The sequence below is a fragment of the Kryptolebias marmoratus genome, linkage group LG10, assembly GCF_001649575.2.
Source record: "Kryptolebias marmoratus isolate JLee-2015 linkage group LG10, ASM164957v2, whole genome shotgun sequence".
NCBI lineage: Eukaryota > Metazoa > Chordata > Actinopteri > Cyprinodontiformes > Rivulidae > Kryptolebias > Kryptolebias marmoratus.
The window spans coordinates 939299-959830 of record NC_051439.1 but is presented as its reverse complement, the minus strand read 5'-3'; the positions used below and the strand labels follow the sequence as shown (position 1 = coordinate 959830).

Here is a 20532-nt window from a genome sequence, read left to right as displayed (position 1 = left end):
CTGATGACAGAGAGTTTGTGTTCCAGAGGGTGGTGAGAGTCAAACAGAAGGTACTGATCTGTGTGGGTTGGTTTTCTGTAGACTTCAATGTTGAGACTGTCCTCTCTTACCATGTGCACCAGACAGTCCAAAAAAAGGCAGCTTATTGTCGTCAGCATCTTCTCTGGTAAACTTGATGTTGTTGTCGACTGAGTTGATGTGTCTGGTGAAGGCTTCAACTTCTTTCGCTTGAATTTTGACCCAGGTATCATCAGGTACCACACTCTCTATTTATGAATTGAGAAAGCTCCTCGGATGAGAAGCGAAACGTCTTCAACTACAGAATAGAAGTCCAGTTGTTTTTGTTTTTTAACCTTTTTTGAATTGATCATGCCCTGGATGACTGAGAATCTACACCAGCACAGTGAAATCAATCTTTCATATTTTACATTACAGCACCCTGCCTCTCACTTGTTGGCAGCTGGAGATAGTCTCTGCAGGTCTCTGCAACCCTGCAAGTGTAGCGGAAGAATGGATAATTGAAACTGAATAAAAGGAAAAGCAGCTTCATTTAAGGTTTTGTTCTAGATTTATCCCACAAATGTACTTCTGGTTTCAATTTGTGTGCATCATTTGTTGCAGCAGAGAGAGTACACCAGGAAAAACTCAACATTGTGTGTGTGCCCACCTCCTTCCAGGTTCGTTCAAGTACTGAAAACACTCAAGTCTCATTCCACTGACCAGCATGGTTTCACCTGTCCTCACATTTAATGACACAATTATTGCCAGCAAACCTTTTGAGGAAGTTGCTAGATATCACTAAATGTCTTGCTAAAAGTTGCCAAATGTCACCAAGATAAATGTGTTATTTGAGAATCTAAAAGTTTAATTATTTATTTTGGAAGAATACAAATACTAAAATGAAATGATTGACTAAAATAATTTTAGTTTAAGGAGATTCTAACATAAAATAAATCTTAAGTGACTAAATCTAATCCAACAGTTGTATGAACCCAACAAATTTCAGGGTTTCCCCTTGAAAAAGGGATAAGCCTGGTGGTATGTGGCTGATTGCTGGCCAACTGTGATTTAGTATTTTAAAAAAATGTTTAAAGTTGGCTATCAACAGTATGGCTATTTATTATGTGATACTGTAAGATATTTGTGTCAAATATTTACACAACTAGAGTTTTACAAAAAGACACTTTTAAAATACTTTTTAAAACAAAAATACAATTAAAATAAATGAAGTGAAAACAAGGCACCAATACACATCTCACTTCAAGGCCAATGAATAACAACAGAGAACTCTTTACTGTTAAACAAGGATTAATTGGAATGCGTCATATTAATATTTTCACTAAGTACAAAACATGCTTACTGTATTCGGTCTTGTAAAGCCACTCGCTGAATTTCGGCTCAATTAACCATTTTTGGTTAAACCCGCTCGTTCAGTGTTTATTGCTGTGGCTCTCAGAAGGCTGCTCCGACGACATGCTAACTCCAGTGGTAGCTGAAGGTGGCTCGGCCTCATTTAGCTGCGGCCCGGCTAAGGTTAATGAGGTACTCTCAGTGTCAGTGCGCTCCCCTTGGTCAGCAGGTAAATGAATAGACTCCTCGCCTGCGCCACTGCTCGTCTGACTTAGAAAAAAAAAAAGGAGTCCAACGTCTTTTGACCCTTTCTCTGTGACATGTTGTATGTTGTAGTAGGTGTTACCGTGTAAAGAGGTAGAGAAAAGTAGTGGTTTTGGGGGTACGGGTGGGAAAAAAAACGTATAAAAATGACGTATTTTACAATAAACAAGCGGATCTTAGCCTGGCGGCCTGGCAGACTTATAATACACTGCGGGAAAACCTGAATTTAAAGTGACCAGAACTTTTTTTTATGCTGTTGTCTACCTATTAATTAACAAAGCAATTGCAAATAGGCTTTGTGTGTTGCTCATTTGTCATTAGGTGTGTCCAAATTTTTGACTTCTGTAAATTAAAAAATGAAAAAAAACTGTACTAAAACCTTTCCTTGGTGCTCTTTATCACATTCCCTGCTGTTTTTGTGGTTTCTAAATTTCTCCTCACACAGGCTCGACAGCTAATTCTACAGCATGGCCTCACCCTTTCCGATCTGGACAGGCACCCTGAGGTATAAGCTTGTTGCTGTGAATCCACTGAAGCAGAAATACACTGGAATGGCCACTGACGATGCAAGGCGAGAGTCATGATTGACATCGTGCTAGGTGCTATGCCTATCACTGTATTTATTATGTCGAAGCCACACATTAGCACCTAGTGAGTGCTGTATGCTGGGTTGTCAGTCCAAAACACACCCAGACAGCCTTTTATTACTTATAAAAACGTATATGATGCATTATGTGAAAATATGAAACAATAATATTCTGTAATGAGCCTTTGGAAGAGCCTTGTAATCAAGCTTGGTGAAGCGTTAATGGTGACAAAACGCTGACCTTGTGGGCTACCATGATACAATGACCATGTGCTGTAATCATTTTGACCTGATCAGTATGTAACTTTTATTTAAGTAATTAAGTATTTTCATGACATGGTCTAATCCAGGGGTCGGCAACCCAGAATGTTGAAAGAGCCATTTTGGACCAAAAAAAACAAAAACAAATCTGTCTGGAGCCGCAAAAAAATTAAAAGCCTTATATAAGGCGTATAACGAAGGCAACACAGGCTTTAAGTGTCTATATTAGCCTGTTATCAAAATGATTAAGTGTATACATAATGAGCATTCATGATTAAATGTTTATTTTCCCTGCAGTATGTCCTGGACGGAATGACGCACCACGTGACTACTCTGTTGCACGATGTTGCTTTAAGTTTAACTTCCATCACAATATTAATGTATTATGTTGCATTAATAAATTAAAGAAATGCAATAAAGAAATCTCAGAAAAGCCATTACAGTTAAATAAACCTATTGTGTTTGAAGGCTTAACTTTAATCAATCAAACCGATTTGCTCAGGAATAAATGAAATACTTTAGTAAACCAAACATTTTACAACTAGATATTACGTAATATTGGTGTTTATCTTCCATCATTGGGGAAAGCTAGCAGGAGTTTTTATAACAATGTGCCGGGAGTCAGGCGTTCTCCCCCGATATACTAAACCTGGAGCACTCGGCCAGCTGCAGCTGGCGAGGGGAGCTGGCTGCTAATACCGCGGGAGCATACATGTTCGAAAATGTCAAAACAATATTGCAATTAGGTGATGTATTGATGAACCGAGGAGATATTTGAGACATTCAAAGCCACATTCTTGCCTAAAAACATTGTAAAAAATCATGTTGTGTCACTTAAAGTGTAATATAGCAAAATAATTTGCCGCTCTTCACTGTCATTGCGGCTTAGCTTGAACGCCCAGTTTGGACCCGCAATGAATTATGGGATATGGTGATCCGTGAGGGATACACCGGACCCATCCTTCAAATCTGGGGAAAAGAATGATGCATTTGAAGGCAGCATTTGTAGGAGACTTCGAAGTTGGACATGCCCTGTTGCTACGCTGTGACATAATCGGCCGACAAATCCTTCCTTCGAAGAATGCAGATCCTGAATTCGGACACAGCTTTAATATTTATTCTACACATTTTTACAGCATTGGAAAATGTTACGAATATTTGCTGTCCTACAGAAACCATATTAAAACAAAAATATATTTCCCACCCCCATCTTTTTCCATTTTCAAACATATTTGAAAAAAGCTCCAGGGAGCCACTAGGGCAGCGCTAAAGAGCCGCGTGTTGCTGACCCCTGGTCTAACCAATCAAAATGTTACTTCAAAAAAGATTTTACACTGATTATTGTTTTAAATTTAAATCATAATCTTCAAAATGTCTTAAAAGTCTTACATTTAACTTAGTGGAATTTGCAAAAAAAAAGAAAAATAACCTTAAATGATATATTTTCAGTTAGCATCTATTCAGTACCCTACTTTACAGTAATTATAGTCTAGTCTGGAGAAAGCGACAACCCTTAGTATAATAATACAGTGTATTATAGTATTTCCAAAGAAGTTCAGGTTCAGACAGTTATACAAATTATTGACGTAACATTCAATTCAGTTTATTTATACAGTGCCAAGTCACAACAAAAGTCGTATCAGGGCACTGTACAAAAACATTCACATACATTTTAAAAAGCCAATTAGTAAAAGTTTTCTATCAAAGGAAGCCAGCAGATTGTGTTGAATCTTCACCTTGATGCAGTCTTTCATCCTGATTGGGCGTCTTGGCTGAGTTCACGTTTTTCATCTGATATTTATGGTCTGTTGCCATGCTGGCAGTAATGAAGGCTGTCATGTAATATCTACCAAGATAGCGGCACAAATCTTTGTCTCATAGCCTACACAGTGGTTGACCATTCCAGTGTATTCCTTTTTTAGTAGTTGAATCTAAAGCTGTCACAGTGAGAACTGGGTTTATTATGCAAAAAGATGACAAGCAATTTCTAAATGTTGAAAATTAGGACTGAATTATTTGTGTGTGTGTCCTTGCTACCCAGCTGGACGTGGCGATTGATGGAGCAGATGAAGTGGACACAGAGCTCACGTTGATAAAAGGTGGAGGGTAAGTATGCTTTAACATAAACAGCACAACCAGTGGCGGCTGGCCAATAGAGGGCGCTAGGGCGCCGCCCCACCACTCACATTACCTTGAATAAGACTTAAAAAAATAAAAAAATAAAAATAAAAATAGTACATTAAAAATATTTCGAAATATATGTATATATATTTTAGTTGTGTAAGATAAATATTTTATAGTTAATGATAAGTAAAGTTGTTTCGTTCTTCGACCTTGTCTGATTGGTGACGTATTTCCACTCCGGGGCGCAAAAATCTTTGTCCATAGACTCTCGTTAAAAGTTGTACATGTATTGTAGCTCCTCTTCAATACAAGAGATAGGACGGTTCAGGGCGCACCTCTCCTGCGCCCAGAGCTGCTGAATGCAGCTGTGTTTATATTTCACCACCGCCAGAGCGTGGGACTTCCGCCACGGGATGACGTCACATCCGTCTGTCCTAAAGTTCGCCTGATTGAAAAGTCGAGCCGCGGGTGAGCTGCCTTTTATTCAAAGACAGCAATAAGTTCATTATGTGACTAAGTTCCATACAAAAGGTAATAAATAAGCTCATAGTTAATAATTAGTTTAAGAAAAATTATGCTAAAATCTGTTAGAATCTTTGGATTTGAATTCTAATCGGAGTGAGACATCTGATCTATGTGCAGAATACGTGACGTAGTGAGTGCTCCCACCATAAAACAAGCTTTGACGTAGTTTCTCCCATAGACATTCTATTATGTCTATGGTTTCTCCGGTAAAGTTTTGAAAAATAAGTGAGAAAACAGGTCTTATAAACGTTAGATGTGTCCTACAGACCTCCGTCTTTCTAAGTATTGGTGTTCAGGAAGCACTTATGCATATGTACATTTATATGTACATTATAATGTTGCTTCTGTTGTTTTAATTCATGTAAATACACTGGTGTGATACTTTAGTATATGTCTTGGTCCAAAACATATACTAAGGTATCACATAATAGACATATGCCAAAACCTTTAGTATATGTCTATTTTGGATTTATAGCCCCCCCTGGAGAAAACTCCACCAGCCGCCACTGAGCACAACTAAAGGTGAATTGACTTTCTCATTGATTATCTTTTCATTTTGCAGCGGCTGTCTGACTCAAGAGAAGATTGTTGCTGGCTGTTCAAAACATTTTGTTGTCATTGCTGACTACAGGTCTGTATTGACTGATTTATTTTTAGATGTAAAGGTTTTGGAGAGTGCCCGTGTGACATGCATGTGGTGCAGGAAATGAAATGTGTTTTTCATCTCCCAGAAAGAACTCTAAGGCCCTGGGTCAACAGTGGAAGAAAGGAGTTCCCATTGAAGTCATTCCCATGGCCTATGTTCCTGTCTCCAGGATGATAGCAAAGTGCTTTGGAGGGGAAGCCAACTTAAGAATGGCTGTCAGTAAAGCAGTGAGTGAAATAAAAAAGTCAACTTTTTATACTAATTTGTTAGATGGTTGGGAACTCAACACCAAAATATTACACTGTAACTGCTTCATTTACAGTCTTTGGAGAAGAACTATGATGATTTATCTACTAGTCAAGCTTTTAAATGACCAGTTTTCAAACTTACAAACAGTAATAATTGCAGAACATCTTAGGGATCACAAAGATGCTAGAATTTATTTTGAAATTAATCAAATGAGCACCTATTACAGTTCAAGACAGGCTCAAGCATTTTTAAACTTCCCTGCAAAGTCATTTTGAGGCCAGTGTAACATATAAGGCTAGGCAGCTGACTGCAACGACAAAAGCAGCATCAGAAGAATGTTCTTTAAAAGAGCATGAGTAAACTTTATTTATATAGCACATTTCACAGACAGCAATGTCACAAAGTGCTGAACAGAGAGCAACATAACAAAAAAGACAGTAAAACCATACCTAAAAACATTAACCAACACCTAAATGAAAACCTGTCTGAATAAAAATGTCTTAAGATGTTTCTTAAAAGAGACCGTGGTGCGTGGTACCACCAGCAACACCAGCAATATTTGATTTGAGGATTTCAAAAGACCTGGATGGACAGAAAGACTTCAGAAGAGCCGAGATATATTTGGGAGACATGAGGCAGTGTTTCCAGTTTGGTGCATATATTAAAGTGATTGTACAACAACAACAAAAATACAAGACAATAACAACAACAACAAAACACCAAATAGTTGAGTTACAAGATTCCCAGTTCGAAGTCCATTATCAAAGTTCGTTGTCCATTGTTCTAGCTCGCCATCTGTCAAAACCTGACCTAAAAAGGTCAAAAATACCCATTAAGAATTTCATCTAAAATAAAATGACCAACTATATTAGCATATATATATATATATATATAATATATATATATATATATATATATATATATATATATATATATATATATATGAATAAATAAATGATTTTATATATGAATATTACATTTTTTCCAGTATTTAGACTTCTGAGCATGATCGAACATTTAAATATTCTTTTAACCATAATTGAAAAATGATCAACCAAAAATAATGTAATTCAGAATATATTTTAAGTCAATTAATTTTTAAAGTGCACTTTCAAAAATCTCACTCAAAGAAAATAAAATAAATAAATTCACTAAATCTTTCAAAATTCTCAGAAAAAGGGGAAAAATAAAGATATTGCGCAGTATTAAGTTTAAATAAAAATGTAGCTACATTATTTTCAATTGATTTTACCCGCACACAAAACTTCGTAGCTGCTTTAGAGTCAAAACATAAAGTGCCAAAACACACACAAAATACACCCGATGCACCAAACAACAATAGAGTGTATATATCAGGCTTTTGTCCACAATTCGGCTTTGATTGTACATTAAAAAAATAATTCTTTTACCTTTTCAATGTAGTGAGAAGTACTTAGCCTGAGTGCGCAGCCCGGTGTATATTAATGGCAGAGTCCTAATGGAGTTCTGAAGTCGCGGCGCCAACAATTCTGGTAAAATAACGCTTCAATGAGCAGGGAATGGTAGTCTTAAACATTAAACAATGCTACAAGATAACAGACTCACCATGTTTCAAGTTTGCAATGCAGATATAAGGAACTGCATTGAGTCGTTTGGGAAACGCCAACCAGAGCACGCCACAGCCACAGTGGAGACACAGGTGCAAGTAAACTGTAAGGCGGAGCTTTAAAAAGGTTGGAATGCTTGGGCAACACCAGAAGTGGGCCCGCAAAAATAAAAGCCATCCAACTACAAGTGGGTTACACCAGCATACAAGTTGGTCTGTCATTCATGTTATAGCTCCAGAATTACTTTTAGATTTGTTCGCCTTCAATAGAATTGTTGTCAGCACATTTGCTATTAATACAGTAAAAAGTGAAAGCCTTGGCAATTAACCAAGTTGGGTGTTTTTGGCTTTCAGGGTCCTGTAGTCACTGACAACAGCAATTTCATCCTGGACTGGAAGTTTGAACAGGCTCTGAACTGGAAGGAAGTCAACACTGCAATCAAGATGATTCCTGGTGAGGATCTGTACACATACAAGCTGCTGTTTGACAGTAAATTTTTTTGTAATGTTGATTTTAGTGCTGAGAAGTAATTGTATGCAGTCTCCAAGATTCATTTTATAACCTGGAAAAGACCAGATTTTTTATGTTCTGATGCATAAAATCCTAGAATTGAAAGGGTGTAGGCTTTCTTTTCCCACAACTGTATATAATTTTATATATATTTAAAAATTTGGAATTTAGATTTCTAACTTTTTGTGATTTGATAATATCTGTGTTGTGTTTAGGTGTCGTAGAGACTGGGCTTTTTGTAAGCATGGCTGAACGAGCGTATTTTGGGATGGAGGATGGAAGTGTGCAAGTTCGGGATGCTCTTGTCAAATGAAGCGTTTGCCACATCCACTATCACTGCTCCTCGTTTCATTGGTCAAAATTCTCCCACAAGTGCCGTCACAAATTGCTCCCAAGGTTTTTCCACTTTGACCGGTGGGGTTTCTAATTTTTGGAGTTTTAAAGTAGCTGATGTAAAAAATTAAGTCACACTGGAAATTGTGTAATGAAGGAGGTTTGACTGAATGCTTTCAGACCTGGGGTTCACTGGTTGCCTGATAAAACACTGTGGTGCAGTAGAGTGAAATTAAGGTGTGTCTTAAGGTTATGCTAATAAATTAAAGTTCACATGCGTACGGAATGTCACATCTGCTAGTACGATGGCCAGTAATCAAATCTTAAAACATTACATTATCACTAGTCAGATATGAACTCTTACAACAATGTTCAAATAAAAGTAATACAAATATAATTGGTTTGTTTGTTTGTTTGTTTTTGGGGGGGGGTAGTTTTTGTGTAACAAACACATAGAATATGTGATGTTGCACATGCCTTTATATAAGTGGTTACTAACCTGTGGTTACTAACCACCACTGTGCTCTCGTGGGTTTATTACAAGTACCCTGGTTTCCTCCCACAGACCAAAAACATGCAAGTTAGTTTAATTTGTAACTCTAAAATCGCCCTAGGTGTGAGTGAGAGAGTAGATAGTTGTTTGTCTCTATGTGGGCCTGTGATGGACTTGCGACCTGCCCAATGTGTCCCCTGCCTCTCAACCAGTGATTGCTGGAGCTAGGAACCAGCTCCCCACGACCCAGAAAGGAGAAGCGGGTAAAGAAAATGGATGGATGTGTTCCTCCCTCTTTTGGAAGTGGGTATTGACTACAGCCATTTCCATCTTCTTGACAAAATCCACCACCATCTGTCCTTCCTGGTTCCTTTCCTTAACACCAAACCTTCCCATCACCTTCTCATCTCCTCTCCTCTGTTTCCTTCACCAACATGTCCATTCAGATCTGCTCCAATCACCAACCTGTGGAGTATAACATTTAACGTCAGACCTTCTACTTCTACCTTCAGACACATCACCCTATCTGACACCCTCTTCACCTCCACTACATTCCTTTCTAACTTGTCCTTCAGGACCACCCCTACTTCATTTCTTTTCCTATCCACACCATAGTAAAACAAAACCCTGCTACAATGCTGCGAGCCTTGCTGCCCTTCCACTTGGTCTCTTGCATGCATAATTAATCTACCTTCCTTCTCTGCATCATGTCAGCCAGCTCTTTACCTTTGTCTGTCATTGTCCCTACGTTTAGACTTGCTCCCGTCAGTCCTACACTCTTGTCTTTCCTCTTCTCCCTCTGTCTCCTGGCACGTTCCCTCCTCGTGGTCTATGACTATTAGTAGTGACATTTCTGGTCATTAACCCTGCCCTCAACTGACCAGGTATGGTGTTGCTTGGATGAACTTGCATTATTTGGCAAAAGTGTTTTATGCTGAATGCCCTTTCTGACACAACCCAAACCATTTACCTGAGCTTGGGACCGGCACAAGAGACAAACTGGCTTGTATTCTCTAAGGGCTGGTTTACTTTGCTTTAGTCTAGTACAAAAAAATAAAAACAACTTAGTAAAATACTTTGTGGTGGTAGCATCACAAAATGTGGAAATGTTCAGAGGGTTTTAAATGATAACTGGCATTATTTGGTTGTTTCATAATTTTCAACCTTTTGAAGCTAAGGACAGGACAATCCTAAACTGAAATCCTGCTTTTGCATTTTTTTCACCTCTAGGAGGTGCTATAGAAACACAACAGATCCATTGTTTTGCAAGAATCTTCTTGGAAGTACTGAAAATGTTGAAAACAAAAGATGTATTTAAATAACAACAAACTTAAGAAAAACGACTGGATCTGAACTAATTTTTTTCATGAAAGCCTTTCAATTTAACAAACAAAACCGTTCTGGTATGTTCGAGATGCTGATAAAATCTACACTTGAGTATATGATACTTTCCAATAATCAAAATGTTTTCACACAGAAATCCAACACTTTGTTTTTCTTAAAGAGACCAGGAACAGGCCGTGCGCCTCTCACCTACAGTGAAGTCACCATAGAAGCCACGTTGGTGCTTTCATGTCGGCAGGTCTTGACAACTAGGCCTGAGCGACAGCTGAACTATCAAATTAGATGCTTGCGTTAAATCAGCAGGTTGAATTAAACCAATACCGTCACTGCTTTTCTTCCCAGTCTCTTATTGGACGGACGTTTGTACGTTTGACCTATCACAGGTCCTAAACATGAATCGCCTTCGGAGACTTTGTTTACGTCAGCTTGGCGCATGCGTAGACCCCAGAGAATAAGTGCGCGCGTTCCATTTTAGTCAGCCGGGCGACGACTTCGGTAGAAGTAATTACGAGCGGTAAAGGAGGAGTTTCCTTCTTTTGCCGGTGTTCTGACGAGGTCGGATTGATGGGTAGCATAGATATTTAGAACACCGGCGGGAGAATTTACCGAGCAATCTGGGTGTGTTATGTTAACAGCTGACTTTATAAATTTGTATCAGAGAGGGAATAGATTAAAAAAGACATTCATTGAAGGACTGCATACCACCCGCCCTCTTTCATTGCCAGAGTTTTAAATTAAGATAATTTTAGGCTGGGAAGGGCTGGAGTTGCAGACTTTGTGATCAAATCTTATAAACAGCGTTACGTGTGATCTGTTAATACTTAATGTATGTGTTAAGGTGACTCAGCTTCTATCACGCCAAGTTTTATCTCAATAGGTATACGGCCACTTTGTCAGCGGTGTTACAAATGGTGCGCAGCCTCTCGGGTTAGTTCATTGTTTGGGGGTTGGCTCTAACAGGGTCCGCCTCTTTGAGTGACGGAAATCTAATGCAATCAATTTCTGCTTAGTATGCGGGAACATGTGATTGACTGTGAAGTGCGCAATGAGAAGCGTCCACAATAAATTTATTGGGACGTATGGATTGTATGGTCCAATCTTAGTGTAGAAACAAGGCGGGATTTGGGGTTTCTAGGCAAGTATCAATCTAACATAACATGTTGTCACAGAGGCTGTTTATGTTTACTAAAAGAGCACATTCAGTAGGGCGTATTTTAGGACACAGCAGTTTTTTATGTTATTTCACATTTTTATTTTTTCAACTTTTAATGATTTACAAGGTCAGTAGCATGTAAATCTCATATTTCACTAATGTGCCAGTCTTACAAATGGAAAGGAGGCTTCACTTTGGAGTGAGCATTTCCTTGGTGCTCCTGCTGCTGCTGAAAGTGCTCGCGGGTTTCGGGACTTCACAAACTCAGGGTTCCACTATCGGACGGAAATTGCCGTCCGCCGGCCGGAGCTCGTTGTCTGCCTCGGTGGAAGATGGTGCACGGGTCATGGAGCGCAGCCTGGAGAATGTAGGCACCACGGTCACGGGAGCAGACGTTACCGTGGAGGACGACGAGAATGGGTCGGCAGGTGAAGCTGACGAACCATATGGAGAAAGTAACGAAAGCATCCGACCTACAAGGTAAATAAGCTGGACAAGCGCGCAGCTCGTTGCTAGAGATCCATTATCGGACACTTTTAGTTAACTCAAGAAAATGATAGCGACCTCCAAAGTGACAGTGGCACATATTTAAGGCACAAAAAGTTAACAATTTAATTTTTTTGTAGAAATAAAATTTAAGGTAATACACACGGAATAACGACAACACCGGCGTTTCTGTGTAGCAGGTGTTGTGTTTAGTTTTGTTTTCAGCGAAGACTGAGAAACAGACGGAAACCCAGCATCGAAAGCAAGTGGAGAGTTTAGAGACCGTCTACACATTGCAAAAACCAGGCTATAGTAACATCAATGTGTCTGTGTTTTCACCTAAATCACATATCACACATGTATGAGTCAGACCTTTACATCTCTTTTCAATCTCTCCAACAGTATAATTAGTATGTTTGTATCATTTTGGAGAATATTCTAGCTTCGTGCTACTTATTTAAGGTTCCTAAATATTTTGTTCAGTTTGGAGTTTAACTAGTTTGGGTTAAAACGAGTCTGTGTTCTATTGTTTGCTTTTGTGCTGTTGACAGAAGGTGATGTTCGTATTTTTACAGCGGTTGACGGCTTGTTTTGAAGTTGGCAAACTCGGAAATAGGAAATTGTTAAACTTTTCAACCAATATGATGATCTACTACTCTCAAACAGAAAGACGTCTGTTATCCTCGTGCACAGATGAACTAAAATGGATTCTATATTTGCATTTAAGTGAGGGCGACAGATTTTTGTCACCCTCAAGGTGGTCTGTGTGTGTCAGCTAAAGCAACCTATGCCTGTAAACCGATTATTTGACCTGTTTAATTCTTCTGCTTTGCCACTGCCACCAAAGGTCATGGCTTAGTGATAATGTCTATACTTGTGTGTGTGTGTGTGTGTTTGTTCGTTTGTTTGTCTGTAACATGAGTAAAATTTCTCATGAATAAGGTTTCAATTGAACTGCATCAAGTAACAATTAGATACACATCTACAGCTTTTAACTTTTGGACTTAACCCAATTCAAAATGGCCACCAAAGCCAACTAACCTCAGCAAACACAAAAATAGCTATAACTTGACAATTTTACAGGTTTGGAGTTAAAATATGGTGTGGTAGTAGCTGAGCATCGTCCCAACATATACTTCAATGGCAACACATTGTGTGACATCTATGCTTAAAACTTTAAAAATTAACTGTTGGTGTTAACCCTGCCTGTCTGTTAGCAAAATATCTCATGAACACCTTGATGGTTTTAATGGAACCCTACAGAGTTGAATGTACTGGACAAATTGTTAATTTTCGGAGTCAACCGCATTTAAGATGAGCAGCTAATCAGTTAGTTTTAAATATATTAAGACAAAATTCGGTGTGGTAGTAGTTGAGAGTAACTTTGAGTGCAAAGAGATCTTGTTGGATCTTGCAATATCGTATGAGCATAAAGTCATTCACAAGGTTTGAATGAAACGGGTGGAACTGTCTTTTTTCATCATAAAATAATCTTAGATTAAAACTCTGGTATTAAAGTGTTGGACGATATGCATTATTTGAAGAGATCCTGGGTTTTTACATTGGTTTAGTTTTTCTTTGTTTGATTGACTGCCACGTTAGGTGGTTTATGGTGTCCTTATGATGTGCTCCATGTAGGAATTTCATTTTATGAGGACCATTCCACTAGCTTTAGACTGTAGTATATCTTCTTGAATCCTCATTTTTCCTCTGACTTTCCTTGGTGTAAGAAAACGATGTCCCGTTAAATTATTCTCTGTGTAGTGTTCTAAACAGTCCATCCATTTTTTTTTCAAAGGATTTGGATTAAAGTTGTAAAAGTGGAAAAACTCAAGTCTTTTGAAGATTTCTCAATTCTTTTCTGACCATTAATGTAAAAACTTGCTGCAGCATTAACCACTCGGTGGTTAAAATGCATCCAGTTTCTCATTTTCTTTAATCCCTCTTTTTACTCTTGTACTTCCATGATAACCCCCAGAGTATTGTATATTAGTTTAGAGCATTTGCAGTGCCAGATGAGCCCTGCCTTTTCACAGCAGGGAACCCCTGAGCCGGCTGTGTAGAAAGTCCCATGAAGCTCCAATCAAAAGAATTGGCTAATTTTAGTTTTAAGATATGTAACTTTGAAATAGAGGGAAGACAAATTTTAATCTCCACTGTGTTTTTTTTTAACAGAGAAGTCCTTGATGTGGACTGAATAAAAGCACAAAAAGTTGCTTGCCAAATGTTCTTGGGGAAATTAATTTCTCTATTTATTTTCAGTTTCCTCTTTATCTTGATGATACAACAGGCAAATGTGAGGAAACAGAAATAAGTGTTGTATCATGTCAGCCTTTATAATTTTACTGCATTTTATACCTGATGGATACCTAACTAACTAAACAAGTTAATATGTAAATAAATAAGATAAAACTAAAAACTGAATAAAGAAATTACATTTTCTGCAAAAATGCAGGGTGCATGCTAAAAGCTAAATGACTTTGCTGAAAATTGTTGAACATGCTGAAACTAAATTGTTAACACTAAAAGAAGCACAAAACTAGCTAAAGGCTAAAAGAAACTGGGCCCTAGCTCAAAGCTAAAAGGAGGAGAAGCCTAGCTAAAAGCTAAAACTAGCTTAAGAAGTAAAAAGTATGTCAAGCATACTAAAGCAGATATAAAAAATGTTAAGGAATTGAAGAGAACTCAGTATATTTCTATAGGGGGAAAAATTTTAAATAAACTTTTATTTTATGTTTAACAGTTACAAAACCCAGAAGTGATAGTGCCCATCTCCCGAATAAGCTGAACAGTTTTATGTAGGAATGGCTAAAATAGCACAAAGAATGCAGAAGTATTTGGATTGCAACAAAATAGAATAGTAAAATGTTGTATATTCACAAAATTAATAGTTTGTGAAGCAGGTTATTCTCCTGCCAATCACTACAGCTCCAGCAGGAAAACTAAATGTTTATTCTGCTGCTGTCACTCCTTACACTTTCTGTGCTTTTATCTATTCTTAAACATATTGCTCCATTTTCACTGTATTATTAAAGTCCTAACATTCCTTAAAGGAATGCATATTGCCCACTGCCTTTCATACCACAGTTTTTAACTAAGATTATTTTATAATGAGGACATGGAGTTATGGGCAATTTGGTCAAAACTTGAAAATACTGTTATTTGTGATGTCGTGATATTGCAAGATCTTTTGAGTTTCAGGCAAACATAATAAATAATTATGTTGATTTAGGGGCTTTGTTGCTGATTGAACAGATCTGTATTTTATTATTTTTTTCTGGCTTGAGATCCAGGTCCATTAAAAAAAACATCAAGGGCTACAACCCCAAATACCCATACCTATTCACACAGATGTCTGCAAGGTCTGTAAAATAAAGAATAATAATCAAAAAAGAAAAAAAAACAGCTGCAGTATCACTAAGGCTAGTTGTTGGCAACAAATTGCAAATGGCATTTGCAAGGAAGTTTACGAAAAGCTTTGAAATGTTTGCAAGGGTTGTCTTGTCACAGACATTTGAACTTGTATGAAAAATTTGCACTACAAATTTTCTCTCAAAATAGTCAGTCGTCACAGGCTTTTGGAACCCGTCTCAAACCTTTCTCCATTTAGTTTCTGTACTTCTAGAGTGCTACAGCTATATTTTTCTGTCTATATATGTCAACTCCTGGCAAATATTGCTGGACGTTTGTGTAAATGTGTTATTCAACGTGATTCAGAGTGAAAATATGCATATTTTCTTGCAATTTTGTGCCCTCGGCTGTTGCGGCCACATGAGATCCTACCCTAGGAGTAAAACAATGAAGGTAAACATCCTTTGGGGAAAATATGTTTTAGGTCACCTAGATCAGGCTTTTGAGAACCTTTTTGCCATTTTCTTCTGTGCCCTGTGCTTTACATGCTGTTAACCTTACCAAGTCAGTCGATCTTATAACAAGAACTAACCTATGACAATAACTACAGCACATCTCTTGTTTACTTAAGAAGGCCAGTTAAGCTGACTCTTCTACTACGAAGCCATTCTTCTGTAATGGATGCAGTATGCAGTTAACATTGTCTTGTTGAAATATGCAAGGTTTTCACTGAAAAAGACTTCAACTGAATGGGAGCACGTTGTTCTAAAACCTGTGTATCTTTCTGGATTGATGGTACCTTTTCAGATTTGTAATCTGCCCATGCCATAGGCACTAATGCACCCCCACATCATCAAAGAAGCAGACTTTTGAATTGTTTGCTGATAACAGGATGGATGGTTCCTTTCCATGGTATCTGTGGTTTACAAAATAATTTCAAACTTTGATTAGCCTGACCACAGAACAGTTTTCCACTCTGCCTCATTCCATTTGAAATGAGCTTTGGTCCAGAGAAGATGATGGTGTTTTGGATGGTGTTCACATACAGCTTCCTTTTTGCATGATAGAGCTTTAGCAAGCATTTGTAAATTACACAGTGAACTGTATTTACAGACAATGATTTGTGGAAGTGTTCCTGAACCCCTGCAGTGATGGCCCTAACTAAATCAGATCTCTTTTAAATGCAGCGCTGCCTGACGGCCCAAAGTTCACGGGCAACCAGCATTGATGTTCAACCTTGTCGTTTGAGCTCAGAGATTTCTCCAGACTCTTGATGATGTGATATTATGAACTGTAGATGAAGGGATTTTCATACTCGTCCCAATTTTCTGCTGAGGAACATTATTTTTTAAATTGTTCCACTGTTTTTTAACAGACTGGTGAACCTCTGCTCATCTTTACTTCTGAGATTCATGCTCTCTAAAATGCTTCTTTTATACCCAGTCCACTTACTGACCTAATTTGTTGTAAAATTTGTCTCCAGCCATTTTTACAACCCTTTGTTGCCCCTGTAACAACTTTTAAAATATGTGTTGTGGGCAAAAGTTCAAAATAATAATTCAGAATATTCAAAATGTTTTCCTAGAAATGGTCCAATTTGATAGTTTAAACATTTGATGTTTACTATGTTTCATTGTAAATATAACATTATTGAGATTGAGTTTGAGGTTAAGGTTATTGAGATTTGCAATTTATTGCATTCTGTTTTTATTTACCTTTTATTCAATGTCCCAACTTTTTCAGAATTGAGGTTGTAGATTTCGCAGTAAAGCACTTTAGACAGATTCTTGAAAACCTCTCTTATAGATGCCAACTGTTCTTGTCAAGTTTTTGTTCATTGTAGTTTGTTTATTTATTTTTTTCTGTTTGCTCGTATTCTGTGTAGCCTATAATTATTCTAGATGTCTGCTTTGATCTGGGCCTCAGATTGTGACAATTGCTGCCTTTGTGGTGTTTGTCAGCTCTATCACCTCCATTCTCTGGCATCTTTATTTTGGTGTCTCTGCTCCGGAGACATGGCGTTGCATTTATTAATTCACATGTCTGTTTTGAACTGTTGTGTCTGTGATGTGATGGTGCTGCCAGCTTTGATGCCTCAGCTTAGCAGGTGCTCTGTTGGGCTCCTGCACCTTGGGGAAAGCTTGTAGGTGAGAGAGGACAGTAGATTTGTTTGAACCAACCACCCCCACCTGCAGAGCTGCAACAGCTCTTCTCGGCTGCCCTGCTTGCTAGCTGGCTTCCAGTCGCCCACTGCTTAGCAACAGCCAATCGGCCAAGCCAGGCATCTGGTCGTCCAATTGGGACAGAGAGATAACTCAGTGCTCAGACTTTGAGTGGGCCACCTGGGTCTGGTTCCAGTAAGGTAAAGGATGAAGTGAAGGACTTTTTTCTTCTTTTTTTAACTTTGCTGTAGTCTGCTTACTGTAACCAGGGAGGAAATGTGTTTTTATTCCTGTCGGGTGTTCTTCTTTGTTACAAAAATTAATTTGTGCTCAGTATGATTGTTTAAATTTGGCATGCTTATAGTTAAGACTTATCCCCTGCTTGTACTCTGAGCACAAACTGATAATGCTGGATCTATTTAAAAGTTTGCCATTAACTGTTGGAATCAACTCTGCCTGTTTGTTAGCAATGAACCATCAAACAAATTTTAATGAAACTTTTTGAAACTAATAAGTGGATTGAAACCTACAACTCATTAACCTTTGGACTCAATCGAAGTCAAGATGGCCGCCACATTCAACTGACCTTAGAAAACACTCAATGACTACATCTCAGCCAATTTGACAGATATTGATCATAAAATTGTTTGTGGTAGTAGGCGAAAGTCATTCAAAATATATACTTTGAGGCAGCACAACACATCATGTGACAACTTTGCTTAAAACCTTGGCATTAACTCTTGAAGTCAGGCTTGTTTGTTTGTTACCAAAATATCTCAAAAACGTCTGAATTTACTGTGCTTCTGTCGACTATCATTAAGCTGGAGAACGTTTTAATATTAGGTGATTTTAATTTATATGTTGATGATGTCTCCAGTAAGGCAGCTGCTGATCTAATCTCCATCACAGACTCATTTCACTTTATTCAGTATGTTTGTGCTCCTACTCATAAAAAAGGCCATACATTGGACCTTGTTTTTTCCTTTGGCCTTAATGTTAAAGATGTTTGTGTGGAGGATATATTTTTAAGTGATCACAATTGTATATTTTTTAATGTGTCTTTTAGTCCTGATCCAGCTCCTCCTAATTTTCTGATCCAAATGCGTATCTTAAATGAGCACACTCCTGAAGCTTTTATTTCTCTTTTTGATTTTGCTTCTTTAGATTTTAACATCATGAGTGTGGATTCATTTGCTTCATGTTTTAACATTCACTGTACAAAAATTTTTGGACACTATTGCACCTGTAAAACTGAGTACTGTTCAGCGCGCAAGATGTCCTTGGATTAATAAGGAAATTCTTAGCATGAGGAGAGTTTGCCGTAAGGCGGAACGTCGGTAAAAAATGGCTTGGCTTGCACTTATATAGCGCTTTACACTACAATCATTCACCCATTCACACACTGATGGCGGTAAGCTACATTGTAGCCACAGCTGCCCTGGGGCGGGCTGACAGAAGTGAGGCTGCCATCACACCGGCGCCACCGAGCCCTCTGACCACCACCAGCAGGCAAGGCGGGTGAAGTGTCTCGCCCAAGGACACAACAGCTGAGACAGCTGGAGCGGGGGCTTGAACCAGCAACCCTCCGATTACAAGACAAACCCCTAACTCCTGAGCCACTGCCGCCCCAAAAAAAGTGCACTAAAAAAGCACTAAGCTGGAAGTACACAGGCTCTATTTTAAGGAACTGATCAGCTCCTTAAATGAGATGCTTAAGAATGCCAGATCCAGTTTCTTTGCAAATCTTATTAAATCCAAAGGTCGTAATCCAAAAATTTTGTTTGATACAATCAAGAACATTGTTTCACCGTCTTTTTCTTCTCCAAGTGCTTTTACAATCGCTGACTGCAATCGTTTTTTAAATTATTTTATTGGCAAAGTTGCCGGCTTTTATCTCTCCATCACCCTTGCACTGTCTGGTCCCTTGTCCTCTGTCCTCTGATACTTGGTCCTTTTTCACCCCTGTGTCAATTCAAGACATCACAGAACTTTTGGGTCAAATTAAACTGTCTTCCAGCCCCCTTAATATCCTCCCCTCATCTCTTTTTAAAGATATTTTCAACTGCATTGGCCCCAGTGTTGTAAAACTGGTTAATTTATCTCTTTGTTCTGGCTCTGTACCCCACTGTTTCAAAACTGCTGTTGTCTGTCCTCTGTTAAAAAAAACTAATTTGGACTCTTCTCTACCTGAAAACTACAGACCTATCTCCAAACTACCAATTCTATCAAAGATCCTTGAGAAGGTTGTAGCAGAACAATTGAGTTGCTTCTTAGAGGCAAATGACAGACACTTTTCAGTCTGGTTTTCGCAAATTACACTCCAGTGAAACAGCTTTATTAAAAGTTTCTAGTGACTTGTTGATGGCAGCTGATTCTGGAAACTACTCTGTGCTGGTTTTATTGGACCTAACTTCAGCTTTTGAAACTGTGGATTAGTGCTGGGCGATATAACGATACATATCGTGGGGACGATAGAAAAGTGTCTATCATGATAATATTTTCTTCTATCGTCTCTATCGTTTCTGTTGTTTCTATCATAATTGTATCAATGATTCATGTAAATATTTCATAACGTAGGCTACGACGAATGTATTAGTGTTGTCACTTTGCATACATTCAATTTATATAAGTGATAAATAATAAGAAAAAATAACTATTTTGCGAAGAACCTCCATTTTGTGACATGACGCTGCTTTACGTGTGGGTTTGCGACATGCTTTACGGCAGCGGCTTTCTGTGCGGCCCGGAGGCACACCGTATTCTGTGACCCACCGTATATTGTGTCGGCATTTAAGTCATAAGTGCTGAAAGATGGAGACGCATGAAGTATCAAACCCGAGGTTGCAACAAGTAGAGACAGCTAGCAGGCAGCCCAAGAAGAAAGACTTTTACCAAAACGAGGGGGGACATCTGTGATTTGGTTCAAGAAGTCCGACACGGAGCAGAAAAAGGTAATATGCTAACTATGCTAATGCTAACTCTGCTATTAGACTGTTTTCTCATCTGACGCCAACACAACAAACCTCTTCTATCACTTAAAGAAGAACCACGAAAAAGAATATTTAACAATCCAAAAAGTGCAAGGTCAAGCAAGTTGTAAAAGAGCCGG

At 38.3% G+C, this 20532-nt stretch overlaps 2 protein-coding genes and 1 long non-coding RNA gene across 7 annotated transcripts in view; 2 read left to right on the top strand and 1 right to left on the bottom strand.

Moving 5' to 3' along the window:
* The window catches only part of rpia (ribose 5-phosphate isomerase A (ribose 5-phosphate epimerase)), an 18343-nt gene extending 9512 nt beyond the window's left edge, over window positions 1–8831 (top strand). For 3 of the 4 annotated variants that reach the window (XM_037977710.1, XM_037977711.1, XM_037977712.1), the window contains 7 exons: window positions 622–677; window positions 2060–2119; window positions 4503–4567; window positions 5673–5741; window positions 5842–5983; window positions 7945–8044; window positions 8317–8831. In XM_037977710.1, coding sequence (XP_037833638.1) covers window positions 622–677; window positions 2060–2119; window positions 4503–4567; window positions 5673–5741; window positions 5842–5983; window positions 7945–8044; window positions 8317–8414 — 590 coding nt within the window. In that variant the 3' untranslated portion in view covers window positions 8415–8831. The remainder of the gene's footprint in view (window positions 1–621; window positions 678–2059; window positions 2120–4502; window positions 4568–5672; window positions 5742–5841; window positions 5984–7944; window positions 8045–8316) is intronic. The other variant, XM_037977713.1, reaches the window with a different exon arrangement.
* LOC119617388 lies at window positions 6023–10525 on the bottom strand. The gene is made up of 3 exons (XR_005233611.1): window positions 10461–10525; window positions 7415–9392; window positions 6023–6815 (listed from the first exon to the last, which is right to left on the bottom strand). It is a non-coding gene; the product is annotated as an uncharacterized LOC119617388 (long non-coding RNA).
* Window positions 10526–11294: 769 nt separating this feature from the next.
* The window catches only part of eif2ak3 (eukaryotic translation initiation factor 2-alpha kinase 3), a 63382-nt gene continuing 54144 nt past the window's right edge, over window positions 11295–20532 (top strand). Inside the window, exon 1 of one of the 2 annotated variants that reach the window (XM_017435261.3) lies at window positions 11295–11904. In XM_017435261.3, coding sequence (XP_017290750.1) covers window positions 11600–11904 — 305 coding nt within the window. In that variant the 5' untranslated portion in view covers window positions 11295–11599. The remainder of the gene's footprint in view (window positions 11905–20532) is intronic. The other variant, XM_017435260.3, reaches the window with a different exon arrangement.